The sequence below is a fragment of the Vipera berus genome, assembly GCF_964194415.1.
Source record: "Vipera berus genome assembly, chromosome: 3".
In the NCBI taxonomy this organism is placed as follows: Eukaryota; Metazoa; Chordata; class Lepidosauria; order Squamata; family Viperidae; genus Vipera; species Vipera berus.
Window position 1 is genome coordinate 33,367,524 of NC_138204.1, and position 19,168 is coordinate 33,386,691.

The following is a 19,168-nucleotide window of genomic DNA, read 5'->3' on the forward strand; positions in this document are numbered from 1 at the left end:
CTGCCAAGTATCTGAATTTTGATCATGTGACCACGGGGATGCTGCAATGGTTGTAAGTTTGAAAAATGGTCGTAGGCAGGGCTTTTTTTCTCATAGAATGCTCAGAACAGAGTTCCGGCACCTTTTTTGGATGGAACCTTGTAGAGTAGGCAAGATGGGTTGTATGACATCTGTGAGTTCCGGCACCTTTTTCTTTTACAAAAAAAGCACTGGTCATAGGTCACTTTTTGCAGTCCATTATAACTTTTAATAGTCACTGAACAAATGGTTGTACAGTATGTATGTGTGTCTGTGTCTGTGTGTGTCTGTGTGTCTGTGTCTGTGTGTGTCTGTGTGTGTGTGTGTGTGTGTGTGTGTGTATACACTCAGTTTACTAAACTTTTTCTGAATGTGTTGGAACATGGAAGAGCAAATCAGGAAGAATATATCAATAACTCTTAGCACAAGACAGAATGATGTCCCTTGGACTCATATTTGTTTCTCTATGGGACTGCCAGAAGCTTTATTTATTTATTGCAGAATTATGCAAATTAAAATTAATATGCTGAACGCAAAACAAACTATAAAATAAACTTTGTCTTAGCGTGATATATGGATCAGAACTACATAGCTCCCCCATTAATTTTCATCCCAGAATTTAGTAAGCGCTGTAGGTAGTAATTTAAGAAATTATAACATTTGTAATTTGACAAGAACAAGCTAAAGCTGTGCAAAACAAAAACTGGATTTCCCCCCTGATTACATGGTGATGAAAGGGTAGTGTCTTTTCAAAGCTACTTATGTATCCAGGATTACACAGCTTTGTCAAAATCCATCCAGTTCCCATAGATTTGATTTGGATTTGGATACAGGTAGTCCTCAACTTAGAACTGTAATTGAGACCAGACTTGCCATTGCTAAGCAAGACATTTTTAAATGAGATGCTTAATTTTACAACCATGGTTATTAAGAGAATCACTGCAGTGAGCGATGCAGTTGTTAAGCAAATATGGCTTCCCCTGTTGTCTCTGCTTGTTAGAAGCCTGCTGGGAGTCTCTCAAATGGCAAAATGGCGAATGTCCCTGTGATTCTGCAGCCATCATAACTATATGTCAGTGACCAAGCTCTCAAATTTTGATCACATGATTCTGGGAATTGTGGCACTGTGTGACAATTGTAAGTTGTAAGAGGAATGTTTGTAAGTCACTTTTTTCAGTGCTATTGTAATTTTGAAAGATTACTAAAGGAATGATTGTAAGTTGAGGACTATCTGTATTGCTTTGTCTGTCTAGATCTTTTCAAAATATTTATGCTACAATTTATTCTTATCTGATAGGAAAAGCTAACAAATGTGATTTTGACTACTATCATATTGTTACTACCAAACATTCATACAAGGTCTCTTCTGCCTTAAGCCTAGACAAGTCCTTCTTAATATTTTGCTGCAAAACAAATGAAGCCACAGGTGCAAAAGGCCATAAGTGTGAAAATTAATTTGCCTTTTTCACCACTTGACCAATTATAAGAGATGTTTCCTCCATCTGGAGAATAATCAACACATAATCCCTTAGCCCTTCCCCAACTGCTTGGCTCACAACCTTCAAATAACATTTTGTGTGAGTGTATGTATTTTGTATACATACGCCCTCTGAGGGATTACTACCTTAATATAGCAGAAAACTCATAACTCCAAAGACTTGACACTCAACCTAGTAGGAGCTTCTGTGTTGTACCCTTATTGGTTAGGTCAAAACAGAAGGGGTAAAGCTAAGAATAATGGGGGATAAGGGCAGATGAAGCTCCACAAATTATTGAGGAATCAGCCTATCTAGGCAATGCCAAATCACTTTTCTCTCGTTGCCCAGAAAATTGTTTGGACATTATTGTAATGTGTAGACAGGTCTGTGAGCTATATGATAAGATCCTCCCCCACTAGATTGGAAAGAAGTGTTTTAATTATGGAAAGAGTATAAAGCTTTGAGAAGGTCTAGAGGTGATGACATGGTCAGCCCAAAGATGCACTAAGTCTCATAACTGGTGGAGCCAGTACTAAAAATGTAGCTCCTCACTTTACAAAAATATATACATTTAAGATAATGTAAGACTCATGAATCACAGAAAAACCTTGCCATGCCTGCTTTAACAATAAATACAGGTACTATATCTGGACATCACCAGATAAACATTGGAATCAAATTAACTACATTGCATCCACATGGAGGGAAGCATGTAGTGGGGTGCTCCAGGGCTCTGTTCTGGGCCCAGTGCTCTTCAAAATCTTCATCAATGATTTGGATAAAGGGATAGATGAGGAACTCATCAAATTTGCAAATGACACCAAGCTGGCAGACATTGTCAACACTCCAGATGATAGGCTTAAGACACAGAAGGATCTTGACAGACTTGAACATTGAGCCCTATCTAACAAATGAAATTCAATGGTGAAAAAAGCAAGGTTCTACATTTAGGCAACAAAAACCAAATGTACAGGTAGAGCATAGGAGGTACCTTGCTCAATAGTAGTAACTGTGAGAGGGATCTCAGAGTCCTCAAGGACAATCACTTAAATATGAGCCAGCAGTGTGCTGCAGCTGTCAAAAAAGCCAACAGAAAGATAGAATCAAGATCACATGAAATGTTAATACCACTTTATAAACCTTGGTAAGGCCACACTTGGAATACTGCATCGTTTTGGTCCCCACACTATAAAAACTGGTTGAGACTCTAGAAAGAGTACAGAGAAGATGTTTAGGGGACTGGAGGCTAAAACATATAAAGAATGGTTTAATAAAGAGAAGCATTAGGGGTGACATGATAGCAGTGTTCCAATATCTCAGGGGTTGCCACAAAGAAGAGGGAGTCAAGCTATTCTCCAAAGCACCTGAAGGCAAGACAATAGATGGAAACTAACCAAAGAGAGAAGCAACCTAGAACTAAGGAGAAATTTCCTGACAGTTAGAACAATTAATCAGTGGAACAACCTGCCTCCAGAAGTTATGAATGCTCCAACACTGGAAGTTTTTAAGAAGAGACTGGCCAGCCATTTGTCTGAAATGGTATAGGGTTTCCTGCCTGAGCAGGGGGTTGGACTAGAAGACCGCCAAGGTCTCTTCTAACATTATTATTATTGATCATCGCACAATCAGCCAGATGTTTAGACTGGAATTGGCATTTTTGTCTACCTATTGAGTCCTTACCAAGGACCTGGGATAGGCAGATGTGGGTGTTTGATGGTATTACAGATATCGTCGCAGGATGGAAGCAGTTCCTAGTAAGGCCACCTTTTGTAACTGACTAATGGTGAATTTGTCAATGCCAATGGTGTTCAAGTGGTGCTCCAGTTGTTTTGGGATTGTACCCAAGGCACCTATTACTATTGGTACTACCCTTGCTTGCCTTTGCCAGTCTTTCTATTTCTATTTGTAGGTCTTTGTATTTTGTTATCTTCTCTACTTCTTTCTCATCTATTCTGCTGTCTCCAGGCACTGCCACATCCACTATCCAGACTTTTTTGCCTTTCTTATCGACAGTTGTTAAGTCTGGGGTGTTATAGTGCAGGTGCTTTTGTTGTTGTTGTTGTTGTTGTTGTTGCTGCTGTTGTTATTAAATAGAGTTTGAAATTTGGACAGAAAAATTGAAAAAAGGCACATTTCTAGAGGTAAAGTATGGACCAGACAATGTTGAATAATTGGGATCAAATGTAAGAGCTAAATTTATACAATTAAAAAGATGAGGTCTACCAGTAAGGTTTGAAGACGTACAATCAGAATGTAATATCAGCATAACCAACATTGAATCCTGGCAAAAGAAAACCAATGGGCTATGGGAAGAGATAAATGATACTGTGAAATCCAAATTGATCAAAATTCAAAATAATTTTAAGAGGACAGTTCCAGGTAGAAGCAATTGGAGATCAGAATATAACAATCTGAGCTATGCAAATGACACCATTTAATTGCTACATAGAAATTATTAAATGAAAAATGAAAAGTTTGGTGTAGTGGTTAAGATGCTGGTCTAAAAATCAGGAGAGCGTGAATTCTACTCTGCCTTAGGCATGAAAACTGGCTGGGTGATTTTGGACTGGCCCAACTTACCTCACTGAGTTGTTGCTATAGGGGAAACAGTAGGAGGAACGAGTATTAAGTATGTTCTCTGCGTCGAATTATTTTAAAAAGTAATAAAGGCAAGATAGTTAACATGTATAGTATGTTGTAGACAGATTAAATAGGTGGAGAGTGAGGAGAAGGAGACCACAAGTTCAGACAAGTTCAGGAAGAATAATGACCACAAATATCAGAATAATAGAAGCAATGTTTTTTCTAGTAATAAGGGAACATGGTAACATTTGAATTGGGCATTGACAAGCTCTCAGGTCTGGGAATAATAAATAAAATAATAAAATAGAAAGGCATTGTATCTGCAAGCTTAAAACATTCTAATTGGTTAGAATAAAGGGGAAAGGATGACATTCTGGTCTCTGTTTCAAATGTTACAAAGCATCTGCTTGTGTTCTAGAAAAGCCTAATGTTAAAAGTTTTCTTTATTAGACTTAATAAAGACTTGGCTAAAAAGTTTGAATCTGAATACAACATTGTGATTTAAGTCCAGCAGGCTTCACTAATTCCAAGGTAGCATCAATCATGTGGACAAACAATTTCAAATATTTTCTTTCCTACCATCATACTAACAGCATCACAACCCATCAAGAAATAAACAGGGTTTCATGTGCAAAATTATATACAGTACAGCTTTAAGTGCATAGTCTGTTTTTCTTCCAAAGCATACTAATCTAATTTTTTAAAAATACATTTTATAGGTAGGAGAGGTGGAAGAGAGGGAAATATAAAAAAGTGATATAGTAATATTTTAAAAGCCTAAATATACATCTGTATGCCACATTGCAACCCACATTATAAAAGCACACACCATGTGACTCCAGTCTGGTCATAGACCAGCCCACCCCTTCCTGTAATCCCTAATCTCTCACTGGCAGTCTCTGCTCCTCTCTCCATTTACTATTCAGCTCATGCCGTCAGGCTGCGCAGAAGCCAATCATATGTCCACTCATATTGCTTATTGTATGGATAAGCAGGACAGGCTGCCTAAGAAAGAGAAGCAAAAAGAAACATTGCCAGTCCTATCCAACATGGATGAAGAGAGATAAGGCTTCTAAACTGACCACTATCATTTACTCTGCTTTCTCTTGCACCACTAACATTCTCCTATACAATCATGCAAGTTGATATGCAACTACAGAGAGAAAAACTGATATAGCTGAACAAAAAGAAGAATGGATTTTTATTGCAGCTGCCAAAAGATCACCAACCAATTTCATGGCAAATTTCTCGGCTCCAGAAAGAGGACAATCCACTTTGTGCAGGTCAAGATTGTAGCCTATTCTGGTCTCATTCCCAATTCTGAATCTGAAGCAGCGATCAGGTAAAAATGGATCTCCAGTCCCCATCCCGTTATTTAGTACTAGAAAAAATATAAATACCTTAACAGCCTACAATTGTTTTTATTCAAACAGAAAAAATAATCCATCAATGATAGATGAATGATACAAAATGTTGCTGAAATCAGTGCACTGGATTTCAGGCTACACAGTCTTCTGATCATAGTAACCACTTGTACAACTGTCAGTAATTGCATAATTGAGCTTTGCTATTACTCTCCACATCCATGATCTTCCTGTGAGCCCCCCCACCATCTAGAATAGACTTTGCTGAAGTCTAGCTGTGCTATGAACTGTAAGTATCATCAAAATGAAATGGAGGAATATCATTTAGAAGGCCAAAGACAGGAAAGGAGTTTCCCCCTACACAAAGGTAGCTGGTAAAAATTCTTAACACGCAAACACATTCACACATACACACACACCTCAAATCAAACCAAACCTGGCCCATTTCCAACTAGGGTAGTAATCCCACGTTGCAGATACTAAATGGCTGCTGTGACTGCAGCTAAATAAACCTTTGGCCTTCTCTCCCACTCTTACACATAATTCCATTCTTCAACTTCATTTTCTGGCAATGCCCTGTGTTATGTTTCGGGTTCGGACGAGCAGGAAAGACGCCAGGCAGATGAGTACAGAAGAATGATTGCTTTATTCATAACTGTATTGAGGGTAAGGGGTATCCATGCAGTCTTTATATAGTTTCACATAGTCTGAACAACCAATCAGATTGAACCCATCATTCCCGCCAATTTGACTGCAGCCCGGACTGGAAAGTCCCATCTGTGTTGCTGGAGAACCGTTAGCATTCCAGCATACACGTGATAAGGTCTTCCCAAAAGCTCAATACATAACACCCTGCATGCTCCGAGGCATTTCTCTTAAGATAGTATTCCAAACCTAGGGATTTGCTAAACATACCAGTTTAAGAAATCTGTCATTATTACTTCAACAAGCCTGAATTAATTTTGATTTCTCTGTTGCTTTGGAACTTTATAGTGTATAAATACAGTGTCAATAGGTCTGGATAGCATCATGATAACAGAAGAATGTTTTGCTGACAGCTCAGAAACACAGCATGGTGCTAAGTTATTATTAGTCTGACATCCATCTGCTCTCTTCCCCCTTATACAGGGATTCAGATGGCCTATTAATCTGTACTCTTTTTATTTTAGTGTATTTAATATTTTGCTTAGACCTTAACCAAACCCGTGGCTCAAAGTTTCCATTTTGTTCTAGAAAGGCACTGCTAGCAAATTGTAATTGTTTTTGCATGTGTACTTCTGTTCTGATTAAATTGGGAGAAAGGGCTGCTCCCTCTGTTAATTAGAATGAAGGGAATTTCTCAGAATGATGCCAGTCTCTGACAATGCCTCTCTGTTTGCATCATTTCATCTTCCCAGTAAACATTTCAATTGGTTAATCCTAAAAAATCTAAAATGTCCTTTGCCATCTGCAGAAACTAAAAAAAAAGTCCATTTTCATCCACAGAGCACAAGACTAACCAAAGAGAGAATATTGAAGCCGATGGAATACCCATTCATCACAGCCCTTCCCTTTAGAAGGAAAGAAATTTAGGCTAAAGCAATGTATAGCTCTGGAAGAACTGACATCCCGATTAAAGGCACTATCCTGCATTATGTTACCCAGTTGCTTTCTTGAAATACACACTTCATTAAGAGAAAAGTTAAAAAGAAACCGTAAATTAGCCATTATACCAAGCCACAAGCTAGAAAATAATCTGATGAAACAACCACTGATAGACGTTAACCTTGAATGAAATCTTGGATTCTCATCTGTTGTTTGCAGTTGTCAGAATTACCGGTATACATCTTTTGCCAGTTTGAACAACTTCTCTACATATGTTAGGAATACAGACAGAAATAGCAGAAGCAGCAACAGGCTGAAAGAAACTACATTAAGTGTTTAAGGAATTTGCAGAAATAGGTGATTTCTCTCCTAGAAATGTAGTTACTAACATACATACTTTGTGAAAGAGGTTTACTAAACTGTCATCCATCAAAACAATTTTTACTCGTATAGTGAGCCATTTAGAAATCCACTGTGGTTTCCCAACATATTCCCGTCTGCAGTTATTTCCTCCATTGATTGGGGCTTGAATCTGAATGACATCACAACGCTGAAGCTTTGTCAGAACAAACCACAGATGGATATTTGGCGCTCCAGTATCTAGTCAAACCTTCCACAACTTAATGATATCTATTAATGTTGGGCTTGAAAATACAAAGTCCAGGTTGGCATTGTCTTTCAAATGTCAAACTCACCGGACAGCTTTGAACAACTCACTCCTTCTCAGCCTAACCACTGCATGGTCCTTTCTATGATGCTGGAATTTAAGCCCTTGGGAGAAAATTTGTAAATAAAAATGTTTAAGTAACAGTCCCCTCCAAAAATTTACTTACCTCTCTAAGCTTGTCCATCTCATTCTGTAACACTTGTTTAGCCAAATCACTCTCAATGAGCCGTTGGCGCAAGTCTTCATTCTCCTCCTCCAGTTTAATCCGTTTTTTCTCCACTGCTTCAAGTTCATTATGGAGACGCACAGAGACATCTTTGGCTACCTACAGACACAGTCAAATACAGTGCAAGCCTCAGTCCTCAGTTTTGATACACAACATACAGGTACAATTTAATCAACAATGTATGCACCAATACGGACTTGGGGTTTTTAGATATTTTACATATATTAACAAAAAACAACCACTAAAACAGGAAACACACAAGTGAGTCATGCCTGTAAATAATTGCCAAGGAGTTGTGTGTCTTACAAAGAAAGGAATATATGAGCTATGCCTATATTAATTTTACAGATCATGTCTGCAGTTAGAGGAAATATGGAGGAGAAATGGAGTTATTTACACATCCTCTTGGTGTCTCCTTCTTTGCAATAAGCATGCATGTGTTATGCCCTTCTGCACTGCTCAAGAAAATTACAGCTTTTGTAGAGTAGACCTTCCACTCACAATGATGCATAAGCAGCGCCTCTTGTGATTGCAAGAAAGGGAATAACTGTCATACTTAAAGCATGTTTATAAGCTGCATTATGTTTCAGATACATACACCAGCAGGTTTCATAAACAGCTCTGAATATAAATGATAGGGAATCTAGCCGCAAATCCCTATTTTCAATATATGAAAGCTTTCCCAAGTTTATTTCTTCCTATGTCTTACAGTCCACAGATAGAATGGAAACAAACTGATAGTGCTATTATTTTCTGAAATTTGATTGATTCATAACCAGAAGTCTTTAAAAGAAAAGAATAAGGCATGAAGAACATGAATTAAAGGTTCATGTGCCATAGAGAAGATACTGATTGATTCATAATCACTGATACGAGCAGAGTAATGGCCAGCATACAGATTTTAGAAGTTCTGGCATTGAATACTCCAACTACAAGTACTATTACAATTCTGTTTTGAACATAGAACCCAATGAGGAAAATAGTAGCTTAAATTGATCCTTAATTGAGAGTGGCTTGCTGAATGATTGGCTCGTTGGGGAACTTTTCTCAACTCAGTCCCTGTCTGATAACTCAGTCCCCACTCGATAACTTTAGGCCAGTCTCTTACTTTCAACCCAGCTTACCTTTCTCTCATTGTAGGAGTAAAATTGTTGTGTCTGTAAATAGTTGCAAACATGGAAAAAAGCAGGTTGCAAAAGTGGGGTTTAGAAGCGGGAGATTCTGGTGCAACCATTGGTTAAAGTAACAAGAAGCGGGAAAATAGCGTTTGATGATTGGTTACAGTTTAAACAGTTCTACTATAAAAGCTTGAAACATTTAACAGTTGTCAGTTGACTTATGTGTATTCAATAAACTCATTCATTGTGAACCACTCTGAGTCCTCGTCTATCAGAACCAAACAATTGGCGACGAAGGTGGGATAGACGGAAGACCAGAGAAGATTGGCGAAACAGCTGCGCAAAGGCGGCAAATTTGAAAAGTGTCACAGTCAACCAAGCGGCCGCGGCGGAATAAAGAAAAATTCTCCGAATGGCGCAAATCGGGTCATTGAAAGAATTCGACCCAAACTTCCCAGAGGACTGGGAAGAATATATTGGACAGGTCGAAGGGTTCCTGCTTGTGAACGGAATAACGGACGACCGGAAAAAGGCGGCAGCGTTACTGACAATTTGCGGCACACCAGTTTATCGGATCGCTGTAGGACTTTGTCAACCACAGCCGGTCTCAAGTGTTCCGTATGCTGACCTGCTAGCCAAACTAAAAGTACATTTCACGCCTAGGAGATCCGAACTCTTTTGGCGTCGTATTTTTGAAAAAAGGAACCAGAGACCGGGAGAATCAATTCAAAAATTCGTTGCTGCCGTCAGGGAAGCCGCAGTACGTTGCAAATATGACAATTTGGAAATAAGAATTCGGGACCGAGTAGTACTGGGCTTGCGAGACGAGCAGCTGCAAAATAGAATAATCGCCAAACCCACCGGCGATTTGCAAGAAGTATTGGACGAACTTTTAACATACGAATCCACCGGGTATCGCGACCCCCCCCGTAGTAGCATGGCCGTGTCTGCCGAGATCAACCAAGAAGGCTATGTGGACTGCGGGGAGGTGGACCAGCAATGGGAAGACGACATCGCCGAAGTCTCCAAACGATTCGGAAAAATGGCGCCAAAACCATCCCGAAGTGAGGGGTCTGAACTGAATCGCCGTCACCAACCCGCAACACCGCAACGACAATCGACAGGGGCCCAACAACCATGGAGAGACTCCACAACGAGACCGCGCGACAATGACAACCGGTGCGGCAGCTGCGGGGGCAACCATCCCCGCGCCACTTGCCGATTCCGTACCGCCAGATGTAGATCGTGTGGGAAGACCGGCCACATCCAGGCCATCTGCAGGAGTCGAGCACGCGACAACCGCCTTCATGAAGTCGATGTGTGGCCCGAAGGTAAGGTAACCCCTTACTATAGTGGCAAAGAGACCCCTAGACTGACGGCTAAAATTCCAAACTGCGGGGAGGTGGCACGAGTCAATCACAGTAGGAAAGGGAAAAATAGCAATTTTCCAGAAGGGAAATTAAAAATCATAGTCCATTTGCAAGGGGTTCCTTGCAAAATGGAAATAGACTCAGGGGCTTCAGTGTCCATAATATCCAGTGAAACCCTTGAAAGGATTGAACAAATAAGTGGAAGAAAAATTCCACTTAGTTCAACAAAAATCCAATTAACCGATTTTCAAAAAACCCCAATAAAAATAAAAGGGAAGATTACCCTTAGCGTTAAATTTAAAGGGTTTAAGGGGTTTTTAGATTTAATAGTTACTGAGGGACAGAGGACTAGTCTAATTGGCCTTAACTGGTTCCCGGCCCTGGGCATTTGGATTGGGGGAATAAATTCAGTTATTAAAAATAAGACCCTCGAATCAGTCTGCAATGAATTCGCAGACGTATTCGATGGGTCTTTAGGTAAATACAAAGGGCCCCCAATTAAATTTAATCTAGACCCGTCGGTTAAACCCATCAGGCTTAAGGCCCGAAGGGTGCCTTTCGCCCTGAAGCAAAAAATCAAGGCCGAGCTCGATAAGCTTGTAGGCCAAGGCGTCCTAGAACCAGTCGAGGGTGGGTTGTGGGAAACGCCGATCGTCACACCCCTTAAACCTAATGGGGATGTGAGGATCTGCGCTGACTACAAGGCCACCCTGAACCTGGGAATGAAAAAACACGCTTACCCGGTCCCGACGGTGAAGCAGGTCCTCGCCACGATACAGGACGGCGCCATTTTCGCCAAGCTCGACTTGGCGCAGGCGTACTTGCAATTAACTGTTTCTGAAGAGGCTGCTGAAGCTCAGACGATAGTTACCCACAAGGGGGCGTTCCGAGTCCACAGACTGCAATTTGGTATTGCAGCAGCTCCAGGCATTTTTCAAGAAGTGATGGAGAGGACCTTAAAGGGCATACCTGGTGTATGCCCTTACTTTGATGATGTCTTGATAGCTGGGAAAAATGAAGAAATATTAGCAGAGCGGCTGGAACAGGTATTGGAAAGATTTAGGAGGGCTGGACTGAAATTAAAAAAGGGAAAATGTTGCATTGGGGTTAAGTCCACTGAATTCCTTGGATTCAGGATAGACAAAAATGGAATTCATCCTACCCCTGATAAAATCAAAGCAATTAAATTGGCTCCTGAACCAAAAAACAAGGCTGAATTACAAGCCTTCCTTGGCTTAGTAAATTTCTACCATACATTTGTGCCACACAAAGCTGCCATTGCAGAACCCCTCCATAGACTTTTAGATAAAAAGACCCCTTGGCAGTGGCTTAATAAGCATAGAGTTAGTTTCCAAACTTTAAAGGACATTCTTTCCAGCCAATCAACAGTAACCCATTTTATTGAAAATAAACCAATTTATTTAGCATGCGATGCTTCACCTTATGGTGTGGGGGCTGTTATCAGCCACTTAGACAACCAAGGTATCCAAAAACCAATCGCATATTATTCCAGGATGCTGACCAAAGCAGAGCGGAATTATGCACAGATAGATAGGGAAGCATTAGCAATCGTGGCAGGAGTAAAAAAGTTCCATGATTACCTTTATGGTAGGAACTTTACTATACTCACTGACCATAAACCCCTATTGGGACTGTTTACCACGGATAAACAGACACCCCAAATCATGTCACCCAGAATGCTGAGGTGGTCCATTTTCCTCTCAGCATATTCATTTTCTCTCCAACACAGACCGGGCAAGGACATGGGACATGCTGACGCCCTTAGCAGACTGCCATTAAATATCACTGAGGAAGACCCTGCCCCTGTGGGACAAATAATGTCCCTACTGGACATTCCTGACTGGCCTTTAACCGCTAAAGATATAGCTGTGGCAACAAATAATGACCATACCCTAAAGAGAATTATGGCCTGGGTCCTTAGTGGGTGGCCAAATACCAACCCGGACGCCAAGTACATTCCTTATTTTAGAAGGAAAGATGAACTGTCAGTTCATTTGGGATGTGTACTGTGGGGAAATCGTGTGGTCATTCCCGAAATCCACAGACCCTCAATTTTATTAGAACTACATGAGGGGCACCCGGGCATAGTACGTATGAAGGCATTGGCTAGGAGTCACTTGTGGTGGCCAGGACTAGACAAAGACATCGAAGAATGCGTTTCTAATTGCTATTTGTGCCAACGTTCTAGGCCTGAGCAGCAACACACACGTACGCATAAGTGGGAGTTAGCCAGGAATCCTTGGTCCAGGATTCATATTGATTTTGCTGGACCTTTCCAAGGGTTAACCTTCCTGGTAGTAGTGGATAGTTTCTCTAGATGGCTAGAGGTAGTACCCGTCAGTTCATTAACTTCAGGTAAAACAATACAAGTATTAAGGGGCCTCTTTGCCACTCATGGGTTACCTGATGTAATTGTGTCAGATAATGGGCCCCAATTCACCTCTGTTGAATTCCAGGATTTCCTCAGGGCCAACTCGATTAAACACAAGACATCAGCACCCTTCCACCCGTCCACCAACGGCTTGGCTGAACGGAATGTGAGGACCACTAAGGACGCGTTAAAGAGAATCATCCGTGGCGACTGGCACCAGAGACTAGCCGAATTCTTGCTGACCCAACATACGACCCCATGCACGGCTACCGGTAAAAGCCCAGCTGAAATGAGGTGGGGGAAGAGACTAACCACCAAATTGGACAGGTTACACCCTGACAGACTTCTACCAAGTGCGGAACTGGACATTCCAAACAGATCATTCAAAATTGGGGATTTAATCTGGGCCAGGAATTATGTACAAGGGGACAAATGGGTCCCAGGGGTGGTCACTGAAATATTGGGTCCCTTGTCTTACACTATTGAGGGGGAAGGGAATAGGATCAGCAAAAGACATATAGATCAGCTAAGAAAGAGAACTACTGGCTGTATGCCAGTTGAAGGGGATCAAAGTTTACACGGGGGAAACTTTGCTTCAAGGCTTATTGATAATAACACGCCAGATAGTGGGGAAGCAGGAACGAAAAATAACCCGGCCACTGGTAACCAACAACAACATAGTCAAATTGACTGGGAAATGCCCCCTCTGAGTAGGCCAGCAACAGCTGATCTTCAAACACAACAACATCCACAAAGTGTTAACAGAGAAGCGTCAGAGCCAGTCAGCCAAGAGTCCAGGTCCCCCAGAGTAAGCCAGCCAAGCAGACAATCAGAGAGGAATGACTCTAGTATCTATAGCAATAGATACCCTTCAAGAGTCCATAGACCGCCCAAATATTTAAAAGATTATGTCCATAAATAACAACAACTGGGGGGTAAGGGGTGTTGTGTCTGTAAATAGTTGCAAACATGGAAAAAAGCAGGTTGCAAAAGTGGGGTTTAGAAGCGGGAGATTCTGGTGCAACCATTGGTTAAAGTAACAAGAAGCGGGAAAATAGCGTTTGATGATTGGTTACAGTTTAAACAGTTCTACTATAAAAGCTTGAAACATTTAACAGTTGTCAGTTGACTTATGTGTATTCAATAAACTCATTCATTGTGAACCACTCTGAGTCCTCGTCTATCAGAACCAAACAAAAATGAAAAGACATTCATTCCCATGCCCTGAGCTCTTGGAGGAAAGATGGGATATAAATATAATAAATAAGGCTGAGAGGCTGAGATTCAGGAGAAAAGAAGTTAGTAGTTTCTTTGTTCTTGCATGTTCTGACTAGGGGCCCATGAGGGAAGCAGACCCCTGAAGAAGAGATTTCGTGTTACTGGACTTAAAATCTAGAAAGCCCTGTAAGAAAGGAATCAATAAGGAAAATCTGGCAGGAAACATTTAGTCAGGTATGGATTTATTTGTATTTCTGTGCAATGCTGCATACTGGATTTTGAATATATACTTTTGTGTTTGTTCCTGTCCTCTATATCCGTATTTGCTTTAAAATGCAGATCTCGCCTTTGTGTAGTTTGTGGCAGCTAAACTATTCTCTCAAATCTCTACCATGCTGCCTTTAATAAATAAAAATCCCTTTTTTTTCCTGTTACCCCAGGGTTAGATTTGTAATCTAGCACCACACACTCAAAGTCCCTTGGCCTTGGAATTGAAGCCACTCATTTAAAATTTTATTCCTGGGAAGGGGAGATTTCCTTTTCTATCACATCCAGATTCCAGGTGAGGGCAGGGGAATCTACCCATTCAAGAGGAGGCTGGAGCACTATAACTTCCAAGTTTCCCTGAAAATAAGACCCAGCCTTTCTTTTTTTTCTCACTCATTCACTCACTCACTCATTGATTGATTGATTGATTGATTGTCTTCAAAAGAGGCATCAGGTCTTATTGTCAGGGAGTGTCTTTTCCACGGTCTCACCTCATGGCGGTCTCACCAGGAGGCCCACTGCAGCTCACTGCAACCAAAGTAAATGCCTCTGGAGCTGAGAATGGAGCTCCGCATTGATGTGCGCGGCACTCCCCGGCCTGCATTTCACTGTCAGAGGGCGCAGAAGAACTGGGTTGGCAAGTCGACGCAGGTATCAATTCATGGGAGGCCTGGCTGCAATGGTAAGTGGGGCAACTTCACCCCCCACCCTCACCATAGCTTGGTTTTTATGCATGCACCTCACCCCAAAATTGGGCTTATTTTTGGGTAGGGCTTATATTAGGCCCATCCCCAAAAATCAAGCTAGGGCTTATTTTTGTGGTAGGTCTTACTTTCAGGGAAACACGGTACTTGCTTGCAAAAACAACTCCTTAAATGCCCCAGGATTAAGGAAGAAGGATCTGACCAAGGGCAGATTATGGAACTAAGGGAACTGGATGAATGCTAATGTGTATGTTAATGATACCACTTTCCTACTCTTGTTATATTACATTAAGTGAAAAAAGTCATCCTAATGCTAATGCTAAAAGGGGGGGAAGTACACTAATTTGAATCTGCTGATCAACAACAGAACCTCTGTCCATTTAATTTTCCTGACCCTAAAATGTGAAAACGATAGTATGGTAGAGTTAATTCCTTCATCTAAGGAATTATAGGATGTCTCAGTAGAGGTCATCCCCTTAATTCTCTAGATATCCCTGAGGCAGCTTGGTGTTGTAGTCAAGAAGCTGAATTAAAACTAGAGAGATTCAAGTTCAAATTCACCCTTAGCCAAATTCACTCGATAACTTTAGGCCAGTCTCTTACTTTCAACCCAGCTTACCTTTCTCTCATTATAGGAGTAAAACGAAAAGACATTCCCATGCCCCGAGGTCTTGGAGAAAAGATGGGATATAAATATGATAAATAAAAATAAATAATAGACTTCCACACCCACCAAGAAGCAGCACAGTGTGTGTATATCTCTGCTGAATGTTCGCAAACATTTTTGGCACATCTCACATATTGTGTTTTGGCCACTACAGATAGCTAGTGTTTGAATTCTTCAGCAATAACATAATCACAACGTAGACTCTCTGATAATTAAGGGCATAGATGTTATTTTTTCACTTTGCAGGGAAAGAAAAGACACTCCTCACTGAGAAAGAAGAAATTAACTTTATCCTCTCCACAAAAAATAATTTTAGTGAAAGCAAGAGGCAGAAGAAACAGATGGCAAAATTTCAGAGTTTATTCTCAAAATCCTTAGATCCTGGTCTCAATGAAGAATACTGCCAATAAAGCAGGAAACCACTGCAGGGAGCCTAGGAAACACCACTGAGCCCATAAGTCACATTGGTTGCATCAGCCAAGCTGCCAACCAAAGCTGGGATGGGTTTTTTTTCCCCCCTATGGCAATGACTGCTGCCGTCTGTTCCTCCTGGTTCCCACTCCATCTATCTGTACAACTTCCAAAATTATTTCTGAGCTTGGATTGTCTTCGTTTTATTTTTATCCTTTCTATGCATCCTTTAAATGGAGTGTTCATATTTTTCTTCTTTTTCAAGTACCAGATTATATCAGATTAAGCATTTACTTCATTTTAATGCTAATTTATAGAAACATTGAGTAGTTTTCTTCAATACTGGAGTAATAAGGTTCAATATCAATTTTTGTTAGGAGTGACAGTAATACATTCTTACTGGTAGGATTACAACTGACAAATATTATAGCAATCCTGCCATTTTACCTGATTAAAACTAATGATGGATATTGCATCCACTGCATGGATAATGTATACTGATTGTCAGTTTTATTCCATAATTTATTTGTACTTTTTATTATTATTTTATTTATGGGATTTCCAACTCTGGGCAATTTATAACTAGCTTATTAAAAGGAAAAAATGCAACAGATCAAAGAGCAAAGTACAAAAAGCAAAAAAAAACAAAAAAGGGGACTCCGTGATCAACCTGTTCCCACCAAGGCCTGGAAGAACAAGTTAAGTCTTCACTAATTTCCTGAACCATATACAGGTGGATGTCATATGAAACTTGGGGGGGGGTGACATTCCAGAGGGCAAGAATTGCAATAATGTAGAGACAATTAATTGGTCCCAGAAGATGACATTCTTTAATTGGAGAGATCTAGAGCACGTCCGCTCTGCTGGACCAAACCAGATGGGCAGAAACAGCTAGAGACAAGCAGTTCCTTAGTTATCCAGGTAATTTACATGAAGGGCTTTAAAGGTGATAACCAGCACCTTGAATTGCAACCAGATGCCTACTGGCCACCAGTGAAGCTCGCAAAACAGCAGGATTACACACACTTAATGGAGGGCTATTTAGACCAGGGGTCTCCAATCCCCAGACCATGGCCCAGTACCAGGGCATGGCCTATTCGCAACTGGGCCATCTGAGTGGTGGGCCAGCGGGCACATGTGCAGCTCAACTTGCATGAGTGGTGGGCTGGTGCGCATGCTCATGTGGACCTCAACTTGCAGCTCAACCTGCTCACGCAGCCTGGTTCCTCTCTCCCCCAACCCCAGCTGGGCTGCCAAGCCACAAAGGTTGTGGACCACTGAACTAGACCGCAAGGAGCAAGAGGATTGCATTCCCCAATCTCAGTCACTCCAAAAGTCATCCACAAACACAAAAATGCAGTTTCTATGCTGTATCCTAGCCTAATCGCTGATTTGCAGTACTCCAAACAATCTGCTTCCTTGTAGAGCCCTGTACAGTTGTTGGTCTACTATATTCTGTCTCCATGAATTCATATTGCCGAGATCTGATAGTGATAGATTCAGGAACTATTTCTAAGGCATCACTCAAGAGGAGAAATTTGTAAAATTTCAAAACTGTGATTATCTCTCTCAGACTTTGTGGCAAACCCACTTTCAGTTTGTCAGTTTTCTCTGATTAGGTAGAGCTGTAAAAGTTTTCATAATGACAACTTCAAGGGAATTAGAAAGGTAGTCCGGTATTTTTACTAGGTCAGCCCCTAAACCCTATGGGGTGTCTCGCAGAGTCTCCTTCTTAAAAGAAGGTGGAGAAGAAGAATAGGAAAATAGTATACTTGAAATATGCATATAGTACAAGCACAGAGGTTGAAGAAGTCCTCTGTATTTAAAGTGCAATGTCTTGAATAAGGTCCTCAGATTAAAAGCAAATATCTCCCAGTGAAGACATTAGTGAAGGATTATTGCACCATAACAGGTGGGAAGAAGAAAGGGTCCTGCAGAGAAAAAAGAGCCTGCTGTGGCTCTGCAGCTGGTGGGGAAGACATTGGCCTGTACTTCACCCTCTGCAGTTATTCGTACAAATTCCGTAGTCACATCCTGATCATGAGAACTGAAAATTGAACCAGTAGAGGGGTAAATCAAACGATAACTATTTCCATAGAATCAGCTTAGTATGAAACTCTAGCAATATCAAAGGACGGGGGTTGTTCCACTTATTTCCTGTTTCTTCAAGCAGAACATTTGATCACAGTGAAAGCTGAGACAACCAGAAGGCAGCTGTTACAAGATCTAGGGAAAGAGAAGAGGGGAAAATTCCAGCCAGATAAACATAGGACATTATCCACCCATGCCCTACTCTGAAAAGAACCATTCCGTGGATTGGCCATTATGGGCAAAACAAAAGGTTTTATGGAGAAAATAGCACATTTCAAATCCTAGATGTTGTTTCCAAATGCAAGATATTCCAACAGGCTTACATAAATACTAAAATCTGTAATCACTAGTAGCTAATAAAAAAAATTGACACCTCTAAATTTCTAGCACTTTCAAAACCTCAGTTACATATATTACAAATGAGATTATGATTTGCTTTTATACAACTTTTAGTGGGTATAGAATGAACTAACACATTCATATTTCAAACATCAACTACATTTTTTCTGATGTTTCTACCTTTTAATTCTGACACTCTTAAATCTCTCACACTAAAATTACATTAAACATTAAATATCCATAAATATCCATTAAATAGCATTAAACATGCAAACACATTAAAATAATGCATTATTTAAAGTTATTATAAAATAAATTTCAGGTTTTTTATAATATTACTACTATGCATTTAAAATCACATCATATCCAGTACTCATAGTTTACAATGCATGGCAGGCTATCTGGATATAGCAAATATAACAACTAAATTCTATACTACATTAAACTTTAATTCTGATGTGATGATACAATGAACATATACACACTGTTTACAAAGAACTAAAACTACAGAAAAGTACATACACAGGATAAAATAGCACACTGCACTGACCTATGAATGAATAAAGAACAATGCTGCTTAGGACATAAACTATAGTTTACAACCAAAGTGTCCAAGTTGACTCAACACATAAAGCCAGAAGCAAGTAAACCACATTATGACAGAAATGACA

The 19,168-nt window shown here is 40.5% G+C and overlaps 1 protein-coding gene across 2 annotated transcripts in view; it reads right to left on the reverse strand.

Annotated features, from left to right (window-relative positions):
* Nucleotides 1–19,168, reverse strand: part of MTCL2 (microtubule crosslinking factor 2) — a 57,376-nt gene that overhangs the window by 30,393 nt on the left and 7,815 nt on the right. For both annotated transcript variants that reach the window (XM_081322866.1, XM_081322867.1), the window contains one exon: nt 7,861–8,019. In XM_081322866.1, coding sequence (XP_081178992.1) covers nt 7,861–8,019 — 159 coding nt within the window. The remainder of the gene's footprint in view (nt 1–7,860; nt 8,020–19,168) is intronic.